Source organism: Podarcis melisellensis (assembly GCF_964234715.1).
Source record: "Podarcis melisellensis genome assembly, chromosome: 9".
NCBI classification, from domain to species: domain Eukaryota; kingdom Metazoa; phylum Chordata; class Lepidosauria; order Squamata; family Lacertidae; genus Podarcis; species Podarcis melisellensis.
The window spans coordinates 54,149,156-54,172,727 of record NC_138541.1 but is presented as its reverse complement, the minus strand read 5'-3'; the positions used below and the strand labels follow the sequence as shown (position 1 = coordinate 54,172,727).

The window sequence follows — 23,572 nt, the reverse complement described above, 5'->3', positions numbered from 1 at the left end:
TTTGCAATGGCTTGCAGGGGCGGGGCGGGAAAGAGGAAGGAGCAGGTGGGTGCGCGCGGAGTTGCCATAGGAACGAAAGAGCAAATCGAGGGCCGGCCAAGCCGTGTTACAGGCCGCATAATAAACGGTTCCGCGGCGGCTTATCGTTCGCTCTGCGGCTGCCATCTTGTATTAAGCCGGTGGTAGTGAAGGCGGCTCTTTCGTTTCCTGAACGCTGCTGTTTCGCCGTGAGTCATAGGGAGAGGGAGCCTCCTGTAGGTCGAAGTTGCGCAGCTCCCCTCTTTCCCTTCTTGACAAGAGAGTGGATGTGCCTTATAATCATAGAATTGCGGAGTTGGAAGGGACCACGGGGGTCATCTAAACCAACCCTCTGCAACGCGGGACTCGAACCCAGAACCCTGAGGAGTAAGAGTCTCATGCTACTACTGAGCTATCTCCCATGTTTTGTTTCTCTTTTTTTAAACGACCAACCAAACTTGTGACTTATTATTTGATGTACAGCTGCTGGTGGTTACATGTTTTCCTGTTCTTTTCGACAGCTGCAGTTTCTTAGAAAGACACTACAGTACAGTATTGTCAAACCTGTGAGATGGCCATGCCCACTGCTGCCGTGTACACACACCCCTTTGAAGAATTTATCAGGAGGAAATGCATCGTTGGCCTGAAAAACTTTCCCTACCACTAACGTAATAGGACTGGGCCAGCTGTCTCCAAACAAGTATCCAGGTGAAAGCATTTTGCAGCAGGTGAAACCTCTGGCAGCCACACATGGAGCGTTGGGCCTTTTACCCACAGCACCTCCTTGACTGAATTAGTTGTTAATTTACATGGGTATCCCTTCCTTGGATTAAAAATGTGTCCCAGGCTGGAATAGGTTGAAGACTATTAGTTTAGGGTTTCATTTAAAATACCCTAGATTTGTTGTTGTTGTTTAGTCGTGTCCGACTCTTCGTGACCCCATGGACCAGAGAACGCCAGGCACCTCTGTCCTCCACTGCCTCCCGCAGTTTGGTCAAACTCATGCTGGTAACCTCGAAAACACTATCCAGCCATCTCGTCCTCTGTCGCCCCCTTCTCCTTGTGCCCTAGATATGCAGAGATAAATATTTGTATATGCATTTGTGAAAATGCTTGTTTCTCTCTTTTAAAATTGCAATATAGCTTTCATGTTTTCTCCTTACTTGGAAGAATAGAACATATTTAAAGCATCTCAACTGTTCTTTCAGAATGGCAAAAAATGTTGGAAGTGGAATTGGGATAATCATCAGAATTGATAAATGGGTATTATGTGTATTTTGTGAAACAGACATGCCTCCACATTCTGTGTTTTACAAGGTTTTTTTATTAAAAATATTTAATTATTATTTCCTATTTTACAGGTATGCAGTATAAATATTGGCAATGACTCTTCACGAGATTGTTCAGACTGCAGCCAGTTTATATCCTGAGAGAAGAGCAGTATGCTTTGATGAATGCATCAATAAGGTTCCAGTTATCTACACTTACAAAACGGTTATTAACCTAGCCACAGAACTTACTGATTTCCTGAAGAAACATTGTAATTTCACCGAACGATTTGAAATAGGCCTCTACTGCTACCCAGGAATAAATCTGCCTTCTTGGATTATAGGGTATTATTTCTATACATTGTTAATATATAAGTATAGCATGAGTACAAAATGTTATATATGCTATACTGTATATAGAATATGTTACAGTCACCGCATTAAGCCAGCTTAGTTTTTAAAACAATTGTCTGTTTGCATTAAAGTGGGCTGGTGCACAGGATAAACTATGGTTTAAAGGTGAACGTGCAGTGGGCTGGTGCCCAGGATAAAATCTTGTACGCTTCACTTCTAATTTGTTAGTCTTTAAGGTGCTATATGACACTTCCTTGTTTTTTCATCAAGAGATTAACACAGTTGCCCCTCTAGAAATCCTATAAATGCTTACTCAGAAGAATGTCCCATTGAATCTTAGAAAAGTGCTTACAAGATTTCACTTGAACCAAATCTCCACACCAGTTTAAGATTTGTTTTGTTCAGTAACTTAAGCCACTAGATGGAGTGATGAGCACACTGATGAACCAAACCCATTTATCTTTAAAAATACTGGGCTTTTGTTACTTCAGGTAGCTTTGCTCACCTAAAACTGCTATTAATTTGGTGGGACAGGATCCAAAAGGATGCACCCAAGGCCTAGAATTCTGTACCCCACCCCCCGTTATGAACAGTTACCTCCCCTACAACATATGGAATTTCTCTGTTTCAATATTAGCTTGCTGAATCATATGGGTGAAGCTGCCCACAAAACGCAAGCTTAGAGCCTGAGTATTATTGGTATCCATGTGTAATCATTTATAAAAGTGTGAAATTGAAGCAGTTGTAGATAATCAGTTGTATTGGATTAAGTGATGCTCAGAATCGATCCATTTAGACCAATGGATTTAAGTCATGACTAACTTAAATCTGTTGGTTTCAGTGGGTAACTCAGAGTATGACTTAGTTGGGTGCAAACAACTTTTTATGTAAATCAGGACAGTAGTACCCTTAGGTATGAATTTCTTTGGAGAATTGTCTTAAGTAACATGTTCTCAATTTTTTTAAGTGAAAGAAAAAGTTGCAGTTTGCTCCAATGCATCTAGGGTGGGGTGGATGGGTGTGTAAGCAGATAGTGGCATGCACATCCCTTGTCAGGTTGGTGTGTGTGCTACACAGTTTATTGCACATACACTGGTTTTGCATGTAAAGTTCCAGGCTTAATCCAGCTTTTGGGGTTAAATGCACAGTTCCCCTCACTGTCTTTGGAACCAAAAGTACAGCACATAACACTTGCTTAGAGATGGAGGGAAAATAAATTGAATCCAGCCCACACTCTCCTCTTCCCACCAGATATCAGTTGACATTGATATCAGTCTTGATTGGCAGGTAGTAATGTTCACTTCTGGATTTGAAGCATGGAATGTTAAGATGCTAGGATGATGTAACATACCTGGAGTTGTCTAGCTAGTTCGTTTTTCACTTGTCAGCAGTTGACGCTAGCTTTTTTAAAAAATAATCATTGAGTAGGGTTTTTGGGAAATTCTATTTTGAAACACGGGTATATAAGAGATGGCTGAAATAATGATAGGTTATATTTATATACCTAGTTGATGTCTTGTTACTAGGTAAGCGATTCATGCAGTTCGCATGCTAATCTCACAACAAATGAAAATAGAATTATAATGTGTTTGGCATTTATGAGTCTCCTCCACATTTTCTCCTCCAAATGCATGCCCCCATTGAGTTATTTATTGATAACGGCTTTCTTTCTGCCTTTAGGTCAATTGCAAAAATCTTAGAAAATCTGACATTTGTCATTTATGATGTGTATGTCATTCATTTTCACTTTGCCTGACAGAAAAGATCTGTGGAAATTTCCAAGTAGATTTCCCTACTCGTTTGGAGAATCCTTGTAGAATTTGAAGCATAACCTTGCTAGCATGTGAAATTAGTGCAATTGTGCGGTAGTTGGAGCATTCTTTGGCATTGCCCTTCTTTAGGATTGGGATGTAGACTGATCTTCTCCAGTCTTCTGGCCACTGCTGAGTTTTCCAAACTTGCTGGCATATTGAGTGTAGCACTTTAACAGCATCATCTTTTAAAATTTTAAATAGTTCAGCTGGAATACCATCACTTCCACTGGCCTTGTTATTTGCAGTGCTTTCTAAGGCCCATTTGACTTCACTCTCCAGGATGTCTGGCTCAAGGTCAGCAACCACACTATCTGGAGTATACGGGACATCCATTTCTTTCTGGTATAATTCCTCTGTGTATTCTTGCCACCTCTTCTTGATGTCTTCTGCTTCTGTTAGGTCCTTTCCACTTTTGTCCTTTATTATGGTAATCTTTGTACGAAATGTTCCTTTCATATCTCCAATTTTCTTGAACAGATCTCTGGTTCTTCCCATTCTATTGCTTTCCTCTATTTATTTGCATTGCTTGTTTAAGAAGGCCTTCTTGTCTCTCCTTGCTATTCTTTGGAAATCTGCATTCAATTTCCTGTATCTTTCACTATCTCCCTCGCATTTTGCTTGCCTTCTCTCCCCGGCTATTTGTAAGGCCTCATTGGACAGCCACTTTTCTTTCTTGCATTTCCTTTTCATTGGGATGGTTTTCGTTGCTGCCTCCTGTATAATGTTGCGAGCCTCCATCCATAGTTCTTCAGGCACTCTGTCCACCAAATCTAAATCCTTAAACCTGTTCCTCACTTCCACTGTGTATTCATAAGGGATTTGATTTAGATTGTATCTTACCAGCCCAGTGGTTTTTCCTACTTTCTTCAGTTTAAGCTTGAATTTTGCTATAAGAAGCTGATGATCTGAGCCACAGTCAGCTCCAGGTCTTGTTTTTGCTGACTGTATAGAGCTTCTCCATCTTTGGCTGCAGAGAATATAATCAATCTGATTTCAATGCTGCCCATCTGGTGATGTCCATGTGTAGAGTCGTCTCTTGTGTTGTTGGAAAAGCGTGTTTGTGATGACCAGCTTGTTCTCTTGACAGAACTCTATTAGCCTTTGCCCTGCTTTGTTTTGATCTCCAAGGCCAAACTTGCCAGTTGTTCCTTTTATCTCTTGTCTCCCTACTTTAGCATTCCAATCCCCTATAATGAGAAGAACATCCTTCTTTGGTGTCACTTCTATAAGGTGTTGTAAGTCTTCTTAGAATTGGTCAATTTCAGTTTCTTCAGCACCAGTAGTTGGTGCATAAACTTGGATTACTGTGATGTTAAAAGGTCTGCCTTGGATTCGTATCGAGATCATTCTATCATTTTTGGGATTGCATCCCAGTACAGCTTTCGCCACTCTTTTGTTGATTATGAGGGCCACTCCATTTCTTTTATGGGTTTCTTGCCCACAGTAGTAGATATGATGGTCATCCGAACTGAATTCGCCCATTCCCATCCATTTTAGTTCACTGATGCCCAGGATGTCAATATTTATTCTTGTCATCTCATTTTTGACCACCTCCAACTTACCCAGGTTCATGGTTCTTACATTCCAGGTTCCTATGCAATATTTTTCTTTACAGCATTGGACTTTCCTTTCGCTTCCAGGCATATCCGCAACTGAGTGTCCTTTCGGCTTTGGCCCAGCCGCTTCATCAGCTCTGGATCTACTTGTACTTGCCCTCCGCTCTTCCCCAGTAGCATGTTGGACGCCTTCCGACCTGAGGGGCTCATCTTCCAGCGTCATAACTTTTATATGCCTGTTGTCTTTGTCCATGGAGTTTTCTTGGCAGGGTTACTGGAGTGGCTTGCCGGTTCCTCCTCCAGGTGGATCACGTTTGGTCAAAACTCTCCACTATGACCTGTTCATCTTGGGTGCCCTGCTCGGCATAGTTCATAGCTTCTCTGAGTTCTTCAAGCCCCTTCGCCACGGCAAGGCAGTGATCCATGAAGGGGAATTATGTCAGAGTTTCTTGGTTATTTAATAGTGCAGGAGGGGTTTTTTATTTGGCCCATGATACATGCTGAGGGGAAGTTTTGGTTTGTTGTCATTGGGAGATCCCCCCCCCTTTGCTAATTGCAGCATGGGGGAGAGATCAGTTATGGAAGTAAGGGAAAAACTTTGGCTTGCCAAGCTGTCCAGATAAAAATGATGAGTTTGTGCAATTTTTTAAACAAATACATCTGATGTAATTAGCAGTAATGCATTTGGCATCACATGTAGTTGGCCCTAAAAGTAATTGTTTCATTATGTTAGTAAACTCCGAATGCCATAACATCTAGCAAAAGACTATTTTTAATGTAAACCTGTGAATATGTAGATTTTTCTGTTTGGGTTGCTGAGAATTTTTGCTAGAGTGTTTGCTAGAATTTAGAACACTTGCTAAATTAAGTATTTTGTTTTGCTAGAATTCTCCAAGTGCCAGCTGCCTATTCCCCCATTGATCCAGATGCCCCTCCAAACTTGTCTGCATATTTCATGAAAAAGTGTAACTTCCAATATGTCCTTGTGGAGAAAGACAGAGTTGATGTAAGTGCAAAAGCTTTCAACATGTTTTAATTGGGATATTAAAGTAAAAATCTTTGGGATAGTGATGGCATCAACTTGGATGACTTGCAAAGAGAATAAGACTATCAACGACTACTAGTCTTAGTATACCTTGTGTTGTCGGCTGCATGCCTCTTTACACCAGTTTCTGGGAGAACTCTTTGTACAAGTGGGGAAGACTACAGTTATGCTCAGTTCCTTCTCATGGGTTTCCCATAGGCACCTGGTTGGGCACTGTGAAAACAGAATTCTGGCCTAATTGGGTCTTTGGTCTGCTCCCGCAAGGCGTTTAGGTTCTTATTGCAGTGGAATGCTTATTTGCTTAGTTTTAAAACCCAGTCACCTTCATTTTTATATGTAAACCTCGCATAATACATACACATTAATTTGTACATCTGTTTAGAAAATGAAAATTTGCCTATTGAGGATGGAAAGAATCAACAAAATTCAAAACCTTATTAAACTAGATTACCTGGAAGTAAATTCCATTGAACTCTCTGGGCTGTAGCAAACTCCTGGTTTGTCTACTTGTTGTGGAGTAGTTCTTAGGTTGCACCCTTAGGGTTAAAATGTCTCATGCCTTTCAAGTCAGATTAGGTATCCCAAATTTCTTATTACTTTAGAAAGGTTTTTATTTGTCATAGGAGTACACTGTAGAGAAAAGAACAACAGTATTTGCACACGAGTATTATTCAATTAAAACCATTCTTTCTCTCTTTCAGAAATTCACAGTAGCACATGGGCATTTGTTCTGCCATAATTCCTTTGAAATACCAAAAGTTGGTTTGATTCTTTTCCAGAGGAAGGGCAGTAATATTGAACATTTAAACAATAACAATGAAAGTTACGCCATGCCAAGTGGCTTAGAGACACGAGCCTTGGACCAGCTTGAGACAAAACCATTCAAAGACCTGCTGGATGTCAGACAGCAATGCTCCATAGCATATATTTTACATACATCTGGAACAACAGGGATCCCTAAAATTGTCCGGGTACCTCACAAATGTATACTGCCAAATATTCTTCATCTTCGGTAAGTGCTTTTCCCCCAAAAAACTTTCATAGACTTTTAAAAATAAAGGTGACTAGCTAGAGGCCAGGTTGGTTGGTTGGTTGGTTATTTATTTATTTATTTATTTATTTATTTATTTATTTATTTGCTTTCATTTATAGCTTGTCTTTTTAATGGGATCAAAGTCAGCATACCTGATGACTTTCTGCCATAGCTGTCACCAAATTTTGCTTGTAGTAAATATTCAGAATTCAGAACTTGTATCAGAATAACACCATGTTTTTAGCCTGACTTCATTTAACTCTAGGTTTGTTTTTTAAATGAGTTTGGTGGTAGTTTGTGTGTGCTCTGATAGCATGCTTGTAATTAATATTTAACATTGTCAGGGTGGTGAAAGTTTGGCATATTTTGGACATAAAGTATACCTATATATGCATACTGAATAGAAAGTGCCACTGAGTTCAGTGGGCCTTACTGTCAGGGAATTGGCTATGGGATTGCAGTATAAGTGACAGATGTCAAAATGTACATCTGTACAAACATAATGGCCCAGTTCACACTTAGACTAAACCGCAGTTTATGTGGAAGACCCTCCATGAATTCTAATGACCTGTTAGACTCACTCCACCACCCCCATCTCTCACAACAAGAAGGAGAGAACTTAATTTTGCTATCAAAGAATCTCTGCTTAGCTAGTATTAACCAGGGATTTGGTTTAAAACAAGCAGTAGTTAATTGTTAAACAAGTAAACTTCAAACCATGGATAATGAAATGGGCTTTTTTTCAGTAACCATTATAGTTTTAAGTAAAAATCCTTGGTTCATATGTAATGTTACACCAAATTCTTTAAAAGTGAAACAAAATACTGTAGACCTCCTCCTCCTCATTGCTCAGGGGGAGGTGGGAGTGGATGAGTCTGATGATTTGATCAGGCTCATGGAAACTCATCTACATAGCACTAAACCATAGTTAAGTGTTATATGCAAACCTCAGCCATTGATTTATTTGTGATGGCATGATATGCTTGAAAATTGCAAGTGTAAAACTACTGTACTGCAACTTCATATGCCTTGCAACAAATGTTGAGTTTCAGCTCTGACGTCTCATTTGAGTACAGATTTTCCCAGAAGAACCCTGTGTCTGCTGTTGGTTCAGCTTGACAAGGCTGTTAGAGAAATTGGTAATAAATTAAATATGAGCTCCCACAGGAATATGGACCTCTTTTAAAAAAATGAATTGTGCAGAAATTATTAGGAAGATTCCTTGTTCTTCTTTTTGTGGGCTTGTGTTTTTTATTTCCTTGATCAGCAGATGTGTTGGGGGGAAGAGACAACTGAAGTTCCCAAATAATACAGGTGTATCACCCAAGCAATGCAGATACATCCTAGACTAGTGTCTCTTGGGGATGGTTCTGTCGGAAATCAAGCCTTTATTAGGAGAAACTGGCAACTCTCCCAGGCACCTTGCTTGATTCCCTGTTGACCTCCCTGGCTGCATTCCCCAGCAAGATCCAGGCTAGGTCGCGATAGGCGATTCTACTCAAACGTGAGAAGAACACCCCCCCTCTTTCCTGCCCCCCCTGGCAGGGGAAAGAGATAGACAGAAACGTATTTACATGCCTTTATTTCTGTCTTTGCAGCATTACAAAAAACATGACTGCTCTCTTCAAGCTCCAGCAGTCTAGTGGTAAAAACTTCCTGCACTTCCTGAACAGGAACAAACGGAAGAGCTCATATTACACTCTGAGCTAATTCCGGTGCTTCGCACTGTGAATTGACAGTCCCTCTGTTTCCCACGGGCAGTCCCAACATTCCCATTATGTTTTGCTTTCAACCTAGCAGTTTGCAGCTGTATTGCTTCTATATCGTAACAGGTTCACACAATATTCATCACTTTATCCCACCAAGATTTAATACTACAAGCAGAATTCCAACACCTCTAATGCTGTGCTTTTGAAAGAAGTTACTTGGCAGTAATCGAGTGAAAAAACAAAACAAAACCAAGTGATGGATGGGTGAAACATCCCCTGGAAAACCGGGAATTTTTTTGGGGGTACAGTATTTCAGCTAGTTGTTTAACTGCATCTCCAGTTTGCAGAGTAAGGAGTAAATATCTATTGTTGTTTTTGAAGATAGATAATCTTGGCATGTTGCTTTCATATTGATCACAACCTATGTTTTAAAAATGTTTCTAATTGTCTTTAATACTTTTATCTTTCCCCTCATCAACAGAATTTTTGTTTTTCAAGAGCTTTATTGTAATTCCAGTTGATTGTTTGGATGCACTGCTTTCATAACAGAAATAATAAACCATATGTTTCTTATGGGTGAATTAAGCCATTAAGCCATTTTGAGTTCTTAAAAAAAAAGCAAAAAGCACAGGCAGCCTTGAAGAAACACTTTACTTTTTGTATTCTTTTCATTTCAGTTTATTTCCTAACATGGTACTCATTATTTTTCTTCCTTATCTGCTTGACCTGGTTTTTATTTTGGACCATTAAGAACATTTTGGATGTAATCCAGCAATGTTAGGTGCTTTTAGGTTTCATTTATTTTTCTCCCATTCAAATACATGGAATTTGAAAGCGCTCTGCTTTGGCTGGATTGTACCCTACAGCAGTCAATTGCGCACTGCCTTTTGTGATAGCTGCATTTCAGGATCTGCCACAATCACATAGAAAGTTGGCTGAGCTGAGGGTTTGCTGGGTGAGGAGTACAGAACACTCCCCATGGCCGCAGATTTGCTTTACCTGCCCACAGCCCCTCTCCCCAGACACTTTGCCCCAAATGAGTGCTCTGATACCAGATGCGACTATGACTAAGGGGGGAAAGCTTGCGGGGGGGGGGGAGTAACTACAAGGAGACAAGCTATTGGTGGGACAGGAAGAATTTGACTACAGTCACCCACCATGTCCCTTTAAAATTAATCTCCTTCTGTGCTGGGTTTGTTTAATTTTACAACATTTTATTGTGCTTTGGGATTTCCCTGCAATTAAAGTAAAATCAATTGCAAACCTTCCAGTTTCATGTTGAGTTTTATTTTTAAAAGAAGCCTAGGAAACATTCTAGGTTTTAGGAAATAATTATTCAAGCTTGACAGATTTTAAACAAAGATATATCCTGTCAGAGCTCGAGAACAAGAAGACCTAAGAGAGAGAGAAAGCTGGACCCACAGAATAATTGAATATTCCAGGTGGAGGAAATGAAAGTGGGGGCAGTAGAGCATTTTCAACTTGTCATGCCCTCTTATACTGGTGGGAGGGGGTGTCATTGGCCTGTTTGATGCCTGCATGATTCTGTACATCTCCATTGTTAGATATGTGGGGGGTCTATCTGTGAAATTGCTAGTTTTGGATTCCAAAATGCATGCGATGGTTGAAGAGGTATTTGTGTGTCTTTTTTCTTTAGAGATGTATTTAAGATTACACCAGATGATACAGTGTTTATGGCCTCTCCCCTGACATTTGATCCATCTGTAATTGAGCTGTTCATTGCTCTGGCAAGTGGGGCTTCCCTGCTTATAGTTCCTAACCTGATTAAAATGATGCCACAGGACTTGTCTGAGGCTCTTTTTCAGCACCACAGAGTGTCTGTATTACAGGTAAGATACGAGAAGTGCTAATTGTTTGCTCTGAATGCTGCTTCTGCATAACACTGGAATACAATGATAATCAATCAGTACAGTCATTTTGTCTTTTGTGTATTTTTAAATCTCTCAATGAAAATGTGCAGTAACTGTGAAAAATGAGACTGGCATGTTAAGGATCATTAGGAAAAGGATGGGGGGTGGGTGGGTGGAATGTGCTGTGTTTGTGTTTCCAAGTGTAGCTTCTGTCAGTGTTCCACATGAGCTTTAGACTCAGTTGACCTGCTTTTAATTAAATGAGTAATAATAATAATAATAATAATAATAATCAGCATATTGCTTCCAAGTAAATATTTTGGATTTGAGCTATATGTGTACTTAGGATATATTCAACCTTCGTTTACAGCTTCTTAAAATTTGGACATTGACTCATAGAATAGTCACTGAGTAATTGCAGTTTGCAGAGTTTCTGCGTACGGTTTTCTCAGAGAGAAAAGAGGCCACTTGGCCATGGCTTGTCTTCCAGCAGTGAATTAAAGCCCTATCACTCATTGTGAGCATCATGAGACAGTGTCCAGGTGTCCAAATCTTGAGAACCTAGTCTATATGACCATAGTCCTTAACTAGCAGAACCAGTAATGGGTTCTCAGTAGCCACACAACTGATCCTGCTGATTTCTCTTTTCATCCAACATTAATAGTTTCCAAGCAGCACAAAGTACATAGAAAGTTACAGTGCTGACATTCTCACTTAGAGGGGCCCTAAGTCTGCTGCAGTCTAAATTCTGTCCACAGGGCTTCTAGTTGCTTGTTTCTGCTGTATATGGTAGTACAAGTAACAGAAATAGATTTTGGTGGATAGCAGATACTTATCTGGAAACTTATTTTCTATAATGCATAGGCTACACCCACACTTCTGCGCAGATTTGGAGTTCAGCGCATTAAATCAACAGTGTTGTCTGCTGATACGTCATTGCGAATCTTAGCTCTCGGTGGAGAAGCATTTCCTGGACTGAATGTGCTAAGAAGCTGGAGAGGACAGGGAAACAAAACACACGTGTTTAATATCTATGGTATTACAGAAGTTTCCTGCTGGGCCACATGCTACAAGGTTCCCGAGGAGGTTTTTAGTTCTGATCACCGGTAGGAAATGTCAATCTGTTTTGCTGCCTGCATGCACACTTTGGTTGATGAATAAATGATAAAAGCTTAGTAGTACAAATCCTCTGTAGATGGAATGATCTTAGTGGATTTCTGTGGGTGTTTGATATGAGAGAGGCCCTTAACATTTGGATAAAATGACCTTAAAGAAGTAGTCACGTTTTGAATAGTACTTGTGTTGCATTTTTAATCTTAAGAAATAATTTGCATGAGCTGAAGCATCTGTCAGAAATGGTTGTTGGCGTATTTCTTTTTCCAGAGATGCTTTCTAACATCTACATGATGTTTGAGCTGAGATGTTTTGCAACACTTTTCCACCTAATCCCAGGGAGGCAGTGGGAAATCTGAACAGATGTCTGGGGGCTAGATTGGGGTACATGACAATGAATAAGTTGAAAATTGAACCAGACAAGTGTCGCAGGTTGGGAAATATGCAACTCTGAGTGGTGGTCCGGGACAGAGTTGCATTCCTCCAAGAGGGCCAAGTACTTAGTTTGGGAGTACTCCTGGATTCTTCACTTTCGATGTTATATTTTAGAACTTCTCTCCCTGTCTCCTCCTCCTACATTACTTTCCCCTTTTTTCTCCTTCGTTTTAGATTTGATTCCCTTGTACCACTGGGAACCCCACTGTCTGGAACAATAGTTGAAGTCAAAGATGCTAATGGTTCTGCCGTTGAAGAAGGTGAAGGTCAAGTGTTCATAGGTGATTTTCTATCTAATATTTTTAATTCTAGAGTTCACTACCTGAAGATGTGGTGAAAGCCATGGGCTTAAATGGTCCTTTAAAAGGATTAGCCAAATCTATCAACAGTTGCTGGTCATGATAGCTACTTTGAACCCCCATATTCAAAGACAGTATGCTGGAGAAGAGTGAGCAGGCTGTTCCCATCATGCACTGTACGCTGCTGGATCAAACCAGAGGTACATCTAGACCAGCATTCTATTCTCACCATGGCAAATAAAACCAGTTGCCTATGGGAAGCCATAAACAGCACTCTCCTGTAAAAAAGTTTCTGACTTCCTGGAGGCATTCTGTTGACCAGCACTATAAACAAGATGCTGGACTAGGTGGACTTTTCCTCTGATCCAGCAGGGCTTTTATTTTATTATTAACTGCGTTTAGAACTTCTGGGAACAACCCTGTGATTTTATTTACTGGTGACTTGAAGCCTCTGAATAACATAGATAGTGGTAGCAGATCGGCATTTGTTTTAAAAATAGTTTTTTGTCTCCTGTTCTTGTTAGCTGGGCATAACATACTGGAACATCCAAATTAAAATGTGGTATATTTTGCATCAGGCAAATGTTAAATAATCAGGCAGGATGTTGCTTTTGTATCCATTCTAGTCACCTAGTGTAAATGTTTCAGATTTTTAGTATTTGATTTTTTAAAAAAACTGTGCCTTCCCCCAGCTGTATGGCATATCTGTTGCTTCCTCCCCCTTTTTCTTTGTTATCTGCTCTTTAGCCATCTTTCTGGCTCTTAATGTCTGCTTGTGGACCACTTTGGTCTGCATGATCTTTTTTTGAACAGGAGGTGAGGAACGTGTCTGCTTTCTTGATGATGAAGTAACACTACCTAAGGGCACAATGAGAGCAACTGGAGACTTCGTAAGAGTAAAGGATACCGAAATGTTATTCTTGGGGCGGAAGGACAATCAAATTAAACGTCATGGCAAGCGCCTCAGTATTGAATATGTACAGCAGGTAATGTAATAAATAACTATCAAAGTTCTTAGGTACACTGAGAGAGCCTGGTCATGATCTTTGTCCTGTTGATCTCAAGTCTGGAGTACTGCAATGAACTCTACATAGGGCTACCCTTGAAGGCTGTCCGAAATAGGCAACTGGAGCAGCAAGATTGTTGTACAAGATGGAATCATGACATATTTCCTGGGGATTAGTTCCTTTTGATGGTCTTTCCCCAATTTGTAATTCATGTGGACACACTTGGGGCAAGAGACTTGATTGAAAGGGTTCTCTCTCAAAAGGGTTCCCCAAGATATGCAAGAAAATCCTGCCTTTAAAAATCTAGACCCCATTCCCATACCAACTCTGGCGGGGAATGAGGGCTGCACATGCATAATACCTTTATTCTGCCTTTGAATGTTGGTAACAGAGAGTAACATACAGGCACAAACCCTCTGATAGCCATGGCATTGAAGAGGAGCAAGCAGCCTGCTTTCAGAAGGTGGCACATGGACTTGTACCCACTGAAAACTTTCTGCTTGAGCCCTGTGCTTCTTGTGTTACTAGTGGGAAGGCTGTTGTCGTTGGCTTCTCTACTCATCCCTCTCTATTTTTTTGTACATCCGTATTTGTACTTTTCTGAAATAGTATTGAGTATTCAGTAACTGTTATTTGATTGCTATTGATTCAATACCTTCTTTTCACGGTGTAGAATATTGTTCTACAGAAAACTCCCAATAGAAGATGCATTTGGAAGCTCTAAAATTATTCTCTCTGGTTAATAGTGGCCTAGACTCCCCACCCCCCCACCCCCGGAAGATAGTTATTTCAGTCATACTGGAAAAATCAAACAATACTCAAAGCCAACAGTATTTATTGACTTTCCATTCACATCATGTGATAGGAATTTATGATATGACTATCTCATGATTAAAATATTTGTATTCATTGCCAGCGTTTTCTCCCCACCTCCCCTGCCTTTCTCTGTAGCTGACAAATAGTTACCTTTCAAGCATTCTGTGTAAGTGGAATATTTATAGACTTCTACACGAATAGAAGTTCAATAAAAAGTGCTTATGCATCTCTCATTGTCTAGGTCCAGCAGTGCAATAACATCCACCAAGCTTTTCAAATTACATATTCTGCTAGTTCTTCAGTGCAATAATTTTTATGGTCACTAAATTAGATTTGAATTATAAAATGAAGAAAGAGTTGAAGAAAATAGAGGCATCTGATTTAATTCCATTATATGTTGCTTGTAGTTGTAAGGTAAAGGTAAAGGTACCCCTGCCCGTACGGGCCAGTCTTGACAGACTCTGGGGTTGTGCGCCCATCTCACTTAAGAGGCCAGGGGCCAGCGCTGTCCGGAGACACTTCCGGGTCACGTGGCCAGCGTGACAAAGCTGCATCTGGCGAGCCAGAGCCGCACACGGAAACGCCGTTTACCTTCCCGCTGGTAAGCGGTCCCTATTTGTCTACTTGCACCCGGAGGTGCTTTCGAACTGCTAGGTTGGCAGGCGCTGGGACCGAGCAGCGGGAGCGCACCCCGCCGCAGGGATTCGAACCGCCGACCTTTCGATCGGCAAGTCCTAGGCACTGAGGCTTTAACCCACAGCGCCACCTGCGTCCCTGCTTGTAGTTGTAGTTTTCTGTAATTGTTGCTAGATTAATCCAGAGAAATCAATTTATTTTTCAGATTGCAGAAGGCTGCTGTCAAGCAGAAACATGTGCTGTGATATGGTATCAACTGGAAAAATTAATTCTGTTTGTTGTGCCCAAAGGCAATTTAAAAAAGAGAGACATTTTAAAGAAACTCCAGGAATGTCTTCCTAGCCATGCAGTCCCAGATGAGGTGTTGCTGATTGACACTTTACCATTCACATCACATGGTAAGATAAATTATGTTTAAATAAATGTCCTTAGTAATTTATATTAAGCACTCTTCCATTTAAAAAATCAGCTCAAATTGAAAGTATATTATTTAAAAAAGCATGCAGGACCGAGGCAGTGCAAACATCCACGCATACCAAGTTTTAAAAGTCTGGAAAAAACACACACAAAAAGGGCTAAACATGACAGCAACGATTACATAGAAATCTCACTTGTCAAGTCTCCTTGGGGAGTCTGTCCTATAATTGCAGTGTAACTTTGCAAGCAGTATACGTATATGTTGTATTTAAGTGTTGTGTAGAAGCCAAATGTGTCCAATTCTTTAGAGATTCTCAGCAAAAGCAGAGCCATACTCAGAGCTTTAATTATCCTTTTTCTTGGAGCAACAGACATATGAGAAACAGGTTTGCCACACAGATTGAAGGACCAGCTATATGTAAAGCTTCACTAAACACATAGAGCTAGCCTGAATTGTGATGGGTGGTGGTCTTTGCACACCTCCCAAGCTCCCCCTACATACACATCTCCTGCAGCCTCCCCATCATCACCACCACCACTCCACTCCTCCTCCATCAGGCGTGGAACTGATCTGGTGGAACGCTCTGTCACAAGAGACTAGGGTACTGTGGGACTTGACATCTTTCCACAGGGCCTGCAAGACAGAGCTGTTCCACCAGGCCTTTGGCAATCCTCACAGAACTCTAGCCCAATGGTTGCCATTAATGTGATTTGAACTGATTTTATAATGAACTGATTTTAGAATGTTGTATCATTTTACTGTTGTTAGCCGCTCTGAGCCCGGCTTTGGCTGGGGAGGGTGGAATATAAATAAATTATTATTATTATTATTATTATTATTATTATTGATTGCGTTAGGAAAGAAACTCCCATGGGCTTTTTCCTAATGCTTATTGTCACGCTGGGAGGTGAGAGTTGAGGATTTGTTTACCAAGATCATAACTGGAAGACTTGAACCTCCAACCATGCTGTGCTTCCAGTGACTTTCATTTCCCTTGCATTGCTTCTGAAATTTTGTTTTAAAAATACGCACAGCATGATTGCCAATGTAGGTAACATAACGTGTACTTCGTCCTTGAGGTCTGCGTTGTAGTAAAATAGATGTGCATGCCTATTTGTACCTCGTGAAACTCAGAGCCTTAGCAAATATGTTGAAATCCTTACCTTTCATATAATTTTTTAAAAAACCTTTTCTTTTGTACAAAGGCAAAATGGATGTGTCTGAGCTGAGCAGAATTTACGGCAGCCATTTGAACTCTAGAAGGAGTGACAGTAAGCTGAACAAGAATGAATTGTGGGAGAGATTGCAGCATTTATGGAAGGTAGTGTTTTAAGCTACATCTTTATCATAGCAATTGAGCTTCCATACATGTTAGGAATGCGGGAGAGGAATATAGTCTAAATATTTTTTGGCATGTGCAGCATATACTATAAATCCCTACATTAATTTGGTGTTTTACTACAGCTTTGCAATAATTACGGTATATAGAAACAATTATCCCTCTCCCCTACTCACCCTCCCAGAAGGCTTAAATGTTGGTAAACAACTGTAGCAAACAGATTGGCTTGCTGCCATCTAATCTATCAAAACCAAAACTTTCAGAAAACTATTTCCTAAACTAAAAGAACTATATCAGTACTTGCCAACTGGGAGGAAATGGAGCATAGGTGTGTGTGTGTGTGTGTGTATGTGTGTGTATATATATATATATTTGCTTTCGTAGATTTTCACGGGTACAGGAATGCAGGTTTTGGTGTCTTCGGGTGTCTTCCCGTGTAAAAGTTGGGGTGTCTAGGCGACGTTTCGACGAGGTCTCACTCGTCATCTTCAGGCTGGTGCTTTCGGCTTCTTGTTACTGGAACAGAGCAGGATCTCAGTGTTTGAGTTCCTATAAATACTGTTGAGGGGGTGTGGTGTATAGCCTCCAATGTTCTGGAGGCTATACACCACACCCCCTCAACAGTATTTATAGGAACTCAAACACTGAGATCCTGCTCTGTTCCAGTAACAAGAAGCCGAAAGCACCAGCCTGAAGATGACGAGTGAGACCTCGTCGAAACGTCGCCTAGACACCCCAACTTTTACACGGGAAGACACCCGAAGACACCAAAACATATATATATATATATATATATATATATATATATATATATATATACATACATACATTATGTAGTGTTTCCTAATATATTTAGGTTCTAATTTTTATGAGCTGGAGTTGCATACAGATGAACATAATTTTTACCCTGTGTTCCAGCAGATCCCCCTGGTTAAGTTCAAGACCCCAGACCCAGGTTGTTGGCATAAAGTGAGCACAGAGAAAGGGTCTCCTTATTTCAGTGTAAGAGAAAGGGGGCAATAACAATTGCTTCCCTTTCCTTTCATCCCAACAAGTTTTGCCCTGTTTTATAGAAAAAAATCTGGAGTGAGCCAAGATTTTGGGTTGTATCCAGTGTTACTCATACTGAAATTAATGGGCAGAACTTTATTGTTTTGTACTCTTTTTGTATTGTTTTGTGTTTTATTGTTGTAGACCACCTTAATATTGCAGTATATAAAAGGCAATATAAACGCTTTTATTAAAATAAATAAATAAATAAAATAAAATAAAAAAGGACTCCATTCCTACACGGGCAACCTTTCAGGGGCAATGTGCCAGTACTGAACAAAACAAAACGAGTAGAAGTGGGCAGAACCATTGGTACAAAATGCTGCCTTCCAGCTGTGCAAAAGCCAAAGGTTTCTATGCACGCAGCAACACCGCTCCATCAAGGCAAGCAAAGAGGCATTATCAGAGTCAAAAGTGTGTGCATTACATGTTTTGCTTCTTCTTTTCACCCCCTAGGCTGTTCTGAATTTCCCAGATGAATCCGCAAGCATTTTAAAAGAGTCACGGTTTTTGCACAGTGGCGGGGATTCCTTAAAATCATTACAGTTCCATGATGAAATTGAACATATGGTAGGCAAGCCTGTCCCTGGCCTCCTGGAAATTATTCTCAGTAGATCCATCGAAGAGGTCTACAGGCACATCTTAAAAACAGTTTTCCCAAGCGAAAACCTGAAATTAAGCTGTAACAATGCTGTAAAAAGAAAGCTGAGTGAAAGCAGCAAAGAGGAGCCCAGTAAAAAGTATGCGCAGCTAAAACCTGAAAGATCCCCAAAAGTTGAATCAAATATTGTTAGATTTACTGCCGTGACCCGAGGAAACCGGTTGTTGTCTATGGGTGACCCCTTGAAGAACCACAGTAATACAGAACAAGCAGGAGAGAGCAAGGTTTTGCCGAGTGTGCGGGATAAAACAATTGTCAGCAGTGCAAATAAGGCAGAAGATGATTCTATACTAAACACTCCTGTGCATGAGAATCTTGGGCAAACGGCTGAAAAGTTAATGTTGCATCTCAGATGGAAGTCAGACCTGGGCAAATGTGTGGATGCATCTCCACTAGTTGTCAACGAAAAATTATCTGCCTTTGTGTATATTGGATCACATTCTCACCTGATTCAAGCAATTGACCTATATTCAGGAAAAGTCAAGTGGGAGAGAAACCTTGCAGATCGCATTGAGTCGTCCGCCTGCGTATCTAGGTGCGGAAACTTCCTTGTTGTTGGTACGTATTTATCGCTTTTCTCTTTCCTTTGGCATTCTAAGCGAGGGGTGGCTAAGCCTCAGCCTGCAGGTCTTACCTGCTTCCCCAAGCAATTTTGTTCCTTTTCTCCCTCAAGGCCTTAGCCAATTTGGCAGTGGCAGAAACAAAACAAGAAAAGACATGGTGCTGGTTGATCATTTGATCAGCGGGGAGGGGGCAATTACAAACAGATCAGGTGTCCTGTATATTTGTGTACAAGGCGGTGGTGTGGCTATACCTACTTTTAGCTACACCCATCATTGGCCAAGAGTGAATAAGGTCCATGGGCCAAAAGAGTTTACCCACTGCTCTTCTAATCAAAACTTACAGTCAGTAACTGAACAACTAGTGATTTTGTAAGACCGCTTCATAGTTCAGTAGCCGATTTAGTTCTTTTTTTCCTAATAAATAAATGTGGGATGTACCATGGGCTAGTAGTGTTCTCAGCATATGAAAAGCAGTGCCCATCAGTGGAGACCAGTTTATAAAGAATGCCACGGGTGTTTTGAATGGACTTCCTGTATTTGAATGAACGATAAGCATGTGAGGACTTCAAAAATTCAGTATTTTTGTGGACAGTTAAATAATTCAGTGCCTATCCAAATATATCTGCTTTCTGTGGCTGTGATTATCTGCAGGATGTTATAATGGGTTGGTATATGTCCTCAGAAGGAGTGATGGAGAAACACACTGGACATTTGCAACTGAGGATGCTGTGAAAAGTTCTCCAGCTGTGGATCCTTCCACAGGAGTAGTCTTCATTGGATCTCATGACCGTCATGTATACGCTTTAGATATTTATGTAAGTAGTCATGAATGTTTGGCCAATAAGAAATAATGAAAATGCCTCCTATATCTAATATCTATATAGCGCAAAGCAAGTCCCTTTGATTTTAGTGGAGCTTCTAGTTAATTTAGAATGCAGTCTTAACTCAAGTTAGTAAAATGTAGCTCAAGCTCCGTAAGAAACTGAAAGCTACAAACCTTCAGCTGTTACAGGCTTTTAAAAATCCCAGTTAGTTAGACCTGCTTTAAATGTGGTCGGCTTATTTGGTGCTTACAACCCTAACATCTTAGCCATTTAAAGTTCTTACCACACCACTATTTCCATAATTGTTACCACTCAACAGAATCGGTATGGCATGCAACCCCTCCCCTTTTTAGCTGAACGGTTAGCAGTTATCTGCCTACTGCTGCTGAATGTGTCTAATGCTGTTTATGAGGTAGAACTGTGAACCCCATATTTTTGTTCTGAATAGTAATAATGAACTGGTTGCAACTTTGGGTATAAGTATCATCCCAATTAAGCACAAAGATTCTTCCACAGTGGAACACATGCTAACACTGTACCAATTTGCAGAATTTTGATACCGTGTATTGCACTTTAACATGTAGTTGAGCAATGGAATCATTAACTTGCATTTGTCTTTCTGTTATGCTGACAGAAGAAAGAGTGTGTCTGGAAATTACACAGTGAAGCTGGAGCTGTATTTTCCTCTCCTCACCTAAATCTGTTACCACATCACCTGTATATTGCTACACTTGGAGGGCTGCTGCTAGCTGTAAATCCAGTATGTAACTTTATTGCTCTTTATGGTCCAGAAATAATACAAATGGAGAATTAAGAACTCAGGGTGGGGAGAGGTAATAGCAGATGCAACAGCAGCTTGAGAGACAGTGAAATGAGAGAAATAACCCTGAGGAGCCTCCATACTGTTTTGATAATGCATGCTGTGTTAGCATACACTCAACGCAAGAAACACCATCACAAACAGAAATTGTTTGGGAATCAAAAAGCTACTTTTTTAAAAATTACATTGGCTTAGTTCAGAACCATTTCCCTATGTGATTTGTAAGGTGGTGACAAGTCTAACTATGGCCAGTTTCTTCAGCAACATATATCTCTAGTACAGGCGAACCATCCCTAATCGCTTAACTTGATTGATGGCATTGCCTTGTTTCAGCTGTACGTTTTATGGCAGAATATGTACCTTGGGGCCTGTGAAATAGGGAAACACGGAGAGCTGTGTTAGTTCACTTGTTACTGCATTTGTTACTTATACCTCATACTGTTAGTGACAAATTCCAAATGGATTGGAATTAGAAGTAATGAAGTATCTTCATTGTAGGAGCAGCTACTCAGATGCTAAAGGAAGAATGTTCTCCCATTTTCCTAGTATCAGATACTTCTATGTCTTTGGCCAGCTGCTTCATTTTCCCATTAACTGAAGCCATGGGATGTACTAAAACCATACATTTCACGCATGCATTTTCAGATTACGGGGAACGCAATCTGGAAGAGCTTTTGCGGAAAACCTATCTTCTCATCACCACATTGCAACAAGGACTGTGTATGTGTAGGATGTGTGGATGGAAATTTATATTGCTTTAGCCACTTTGGAGAAAAGGTAGGCGCCTGTCTTTATTATCTTTTCTTGTTTTCAAAACTTGGATTAGAATTAACTCAATTCACACCTTTTAGCATCCATACAGGCCCAATGGAGCTTGTGTTATGTAAATCTGTTTTTCACAAGTAAGAAGAGTCACACTGGAGCAGAGAAAAGGTCTATCTAGTCCAGCATCCTGTTTCACACAGGGACCAGGCATGTCTGCTATTGCCCTCATGTCATTTTTGCACCAGAGTGCATCACATTACAAAGGATTGGGAAGTTTTGGCCCACAAGCCAAATGTGGTCTCCACCGGTTACTTCCATAGAGCCCACAGCTGGTGCAGGTTATCACCACCATTGCAGCAGGTTCAGAAAAATTCCTCCTTCAGGCAGTGGAGCCCAGTAGCATTTCTATCAGGAAGAACTTGATACAGTGGGGATCATTGGAATGCCCTTGAAAGCACAGTGCAGGCTAGCTTATAGCCTGCCTGATATGCATCTCCAAAGGTCTTCTCAAGTGGGCTCCTGTCTGAGGATGGAAGCCTTGGAAAGATGAGATCAGCTGGGGGCGCTTGCTGGAAGCTGCTCCATGCTTTTTCTTGAAAGTTGATGTATGCAGTATCTTCCCGATTAGAGTTGGAAGATTCCAGGTTAGTGAGACAGGACTTACTTTTGCAGAAGCAACGTAATTATTCAAAACCCACGGTGCAGTCATATACATGTCTACTCAGAGGCAAGTCCCATTGCATTCAGTGGGGCTTTTTCCAGGTAAATCTGTATAGGATTGCACACTTGATAATGCTTTCTACCAGTTTACTAGAGCTGATAGTGGTAACCTAACTGGATTATCATTTCAGTATCTTTCTAGTCCATAAGACTGTTCCGCTTAACCTTTGATTTTAATACCTAAATATGTATTTATAAGCATAACTTATCTCAACATGTGCATTTTGATACTTCTTTGAGCCAAGGACTGTTATAACTTTGAGAAGTCTCTTTACATACATGTTGCGTTCGCAAGTGCCATCTTTGCTGCTTCTAGTCAGTTCAACACTTCCATCTCACCCTAAGGTCAAGTCCCTAGTTCTTGGTTCCAAGACCAACTTGTTCTAGGACATCTAGAAATTTTGCCTTAGTCATATCTGGAACATGCATCTACCAAGTTTGTGTGAGTTATCCATAGCTACAGCATTTCTTCCTTGACTTTGCTCTCAAGATCACTCTGGGTATTGTGCTTAGTGGGGTGAGAGGATGTCTCTACTACGATTTCATTTTAGTTTTGTGGTGGGGGAACTGCTTTTGCTATCAACTGCAGTTCTTGGGAGTATCTATCACTTTTGAGTTTTCTAGTTGGACTCTTGTGACTTCATCTTCAAGCCCTAATTCACACATGCATGTACTTGGAGGTGCTTCACTTTAGGTTTCAGTTGAGGACTTGGCAGCGGAATATATGGAATATATGCAAATATGTATGAGGTGATAAGAAAGCTCTGTGTACTGCTTGAGCTGTGATAGCTGCTTCACTTGAAGCAGCTACTGAATATTTTAATGAATGCATGTGGGTGAAATGAAAAAGGTGAGTCTGCTGGATTAGGCCTCAAATTGTATAATTTGTAAAGTTATTTGTGAGGAGGTACAAAGGCTGACACTCATTTGTGGCAGCAGTAAAACATGTGGCTGACACTAATAGAAATGTCAATAACTTATTTAATTTCTCAATTTCTCACGCAGATATGGAAGTTTTCTAGCAATGGACCAATTTTTTCATCGCCATGTATTTCAGATTTTTCCAGCGATATATTTTTTGGATCCCATGACAACTTTACTTACTGCTGTAGTACGGAAGGTAATTTATTGTGGAAATTTGAAACAACATCAACTGTATATGCAATTCCATTTGTTTTCCACCATCCTGCCTTGCAAGAGGAAACACTTCTGGCAGTGGCATCCACAGATGGCAGAATATGGATCTTGAATGCCAAGACTGGCTTTGTACAAGGTGAAGAGAAGCTTCCAGGAGAAGTGTTCTCATCTCCTGTTGTATGGGGAACAACAATCATTGTAGGCTGTAGAAATAACTATATTTATTGCTTTGACTTATGTGTTTTTAAAACCAAATAAGGTGCCTAAAATTTCCCTTTTTGGTACCGTAGTTTTCGCTTTA

The 23,572-nt window shown here is 40.5% G+C and overlaps 1 protein-coding gene and 1 long non-coding RNA gene across 9 annotated transcripts; both read left to right on the top strand.

The window, feature by feature from the left end:
* Positions 1-13: 13 nt before the first annotated feature.
* On the top strand, positions 14-23,572 carry AASDH (aminoadipate-semialdehyde dehydrogenase). Of its 8 annotated transcripts, none has more exons than XM_081924402.1 (16): positions 14-45; positions 540-726; positions 1,380-1,631; positions 5,896-6,016; positions 6,757-7,067; positions 10,455-10,647; positions 11,533-11,774; positions 12,391-12,497; positions 13,329-13,501; positions 15,180-15,372; positions 16,598-16,713; positions 18,238-19,000; positions 19,657-19,820; positions 20,464-20,589; positions 21,295-21,426; positions 23,140-23,572. In XM_081924402.1, exons 3-16 carry the CDS (start codon positions 1,402-1,404, stop codon positions 23,527-23,529), a joined length of 3,261 nt encoding a protein of 1,086 aa, XP_081780528.1. In that variant the 5' UTR covers positions 14-45; positions 540-726; positions 1,380-1,401; the 3' UTR covers positions 23,530-23,572. The 8 variants fall into 8 exon arrangements, 7 of the variants coding, with proteins under 7 accessions (XP_081780528.1, XP_081780526.1, XP_081780529.1 ...); XM_081924400.1 differs by lacking the exon at positions 14-45 and adding an exon at positions 61-405 and having other exon boundaries at positions 540-746; XM_081924403.1 differs by lacking the exon at positions 14-45 and adding an exon at positions 61-405 and having other exon boundaries at positions 23,192-23,519.
* Positions 7,185-10,088, top strand: LOC309377440. The gene is made up of 2 exons (XR_014171573.1): positions 7,185-8,455; positions 8,921-10,088. It is a non-coding gene; the product is annotated as an uncharacterized lncRNA (long non-coding RNA).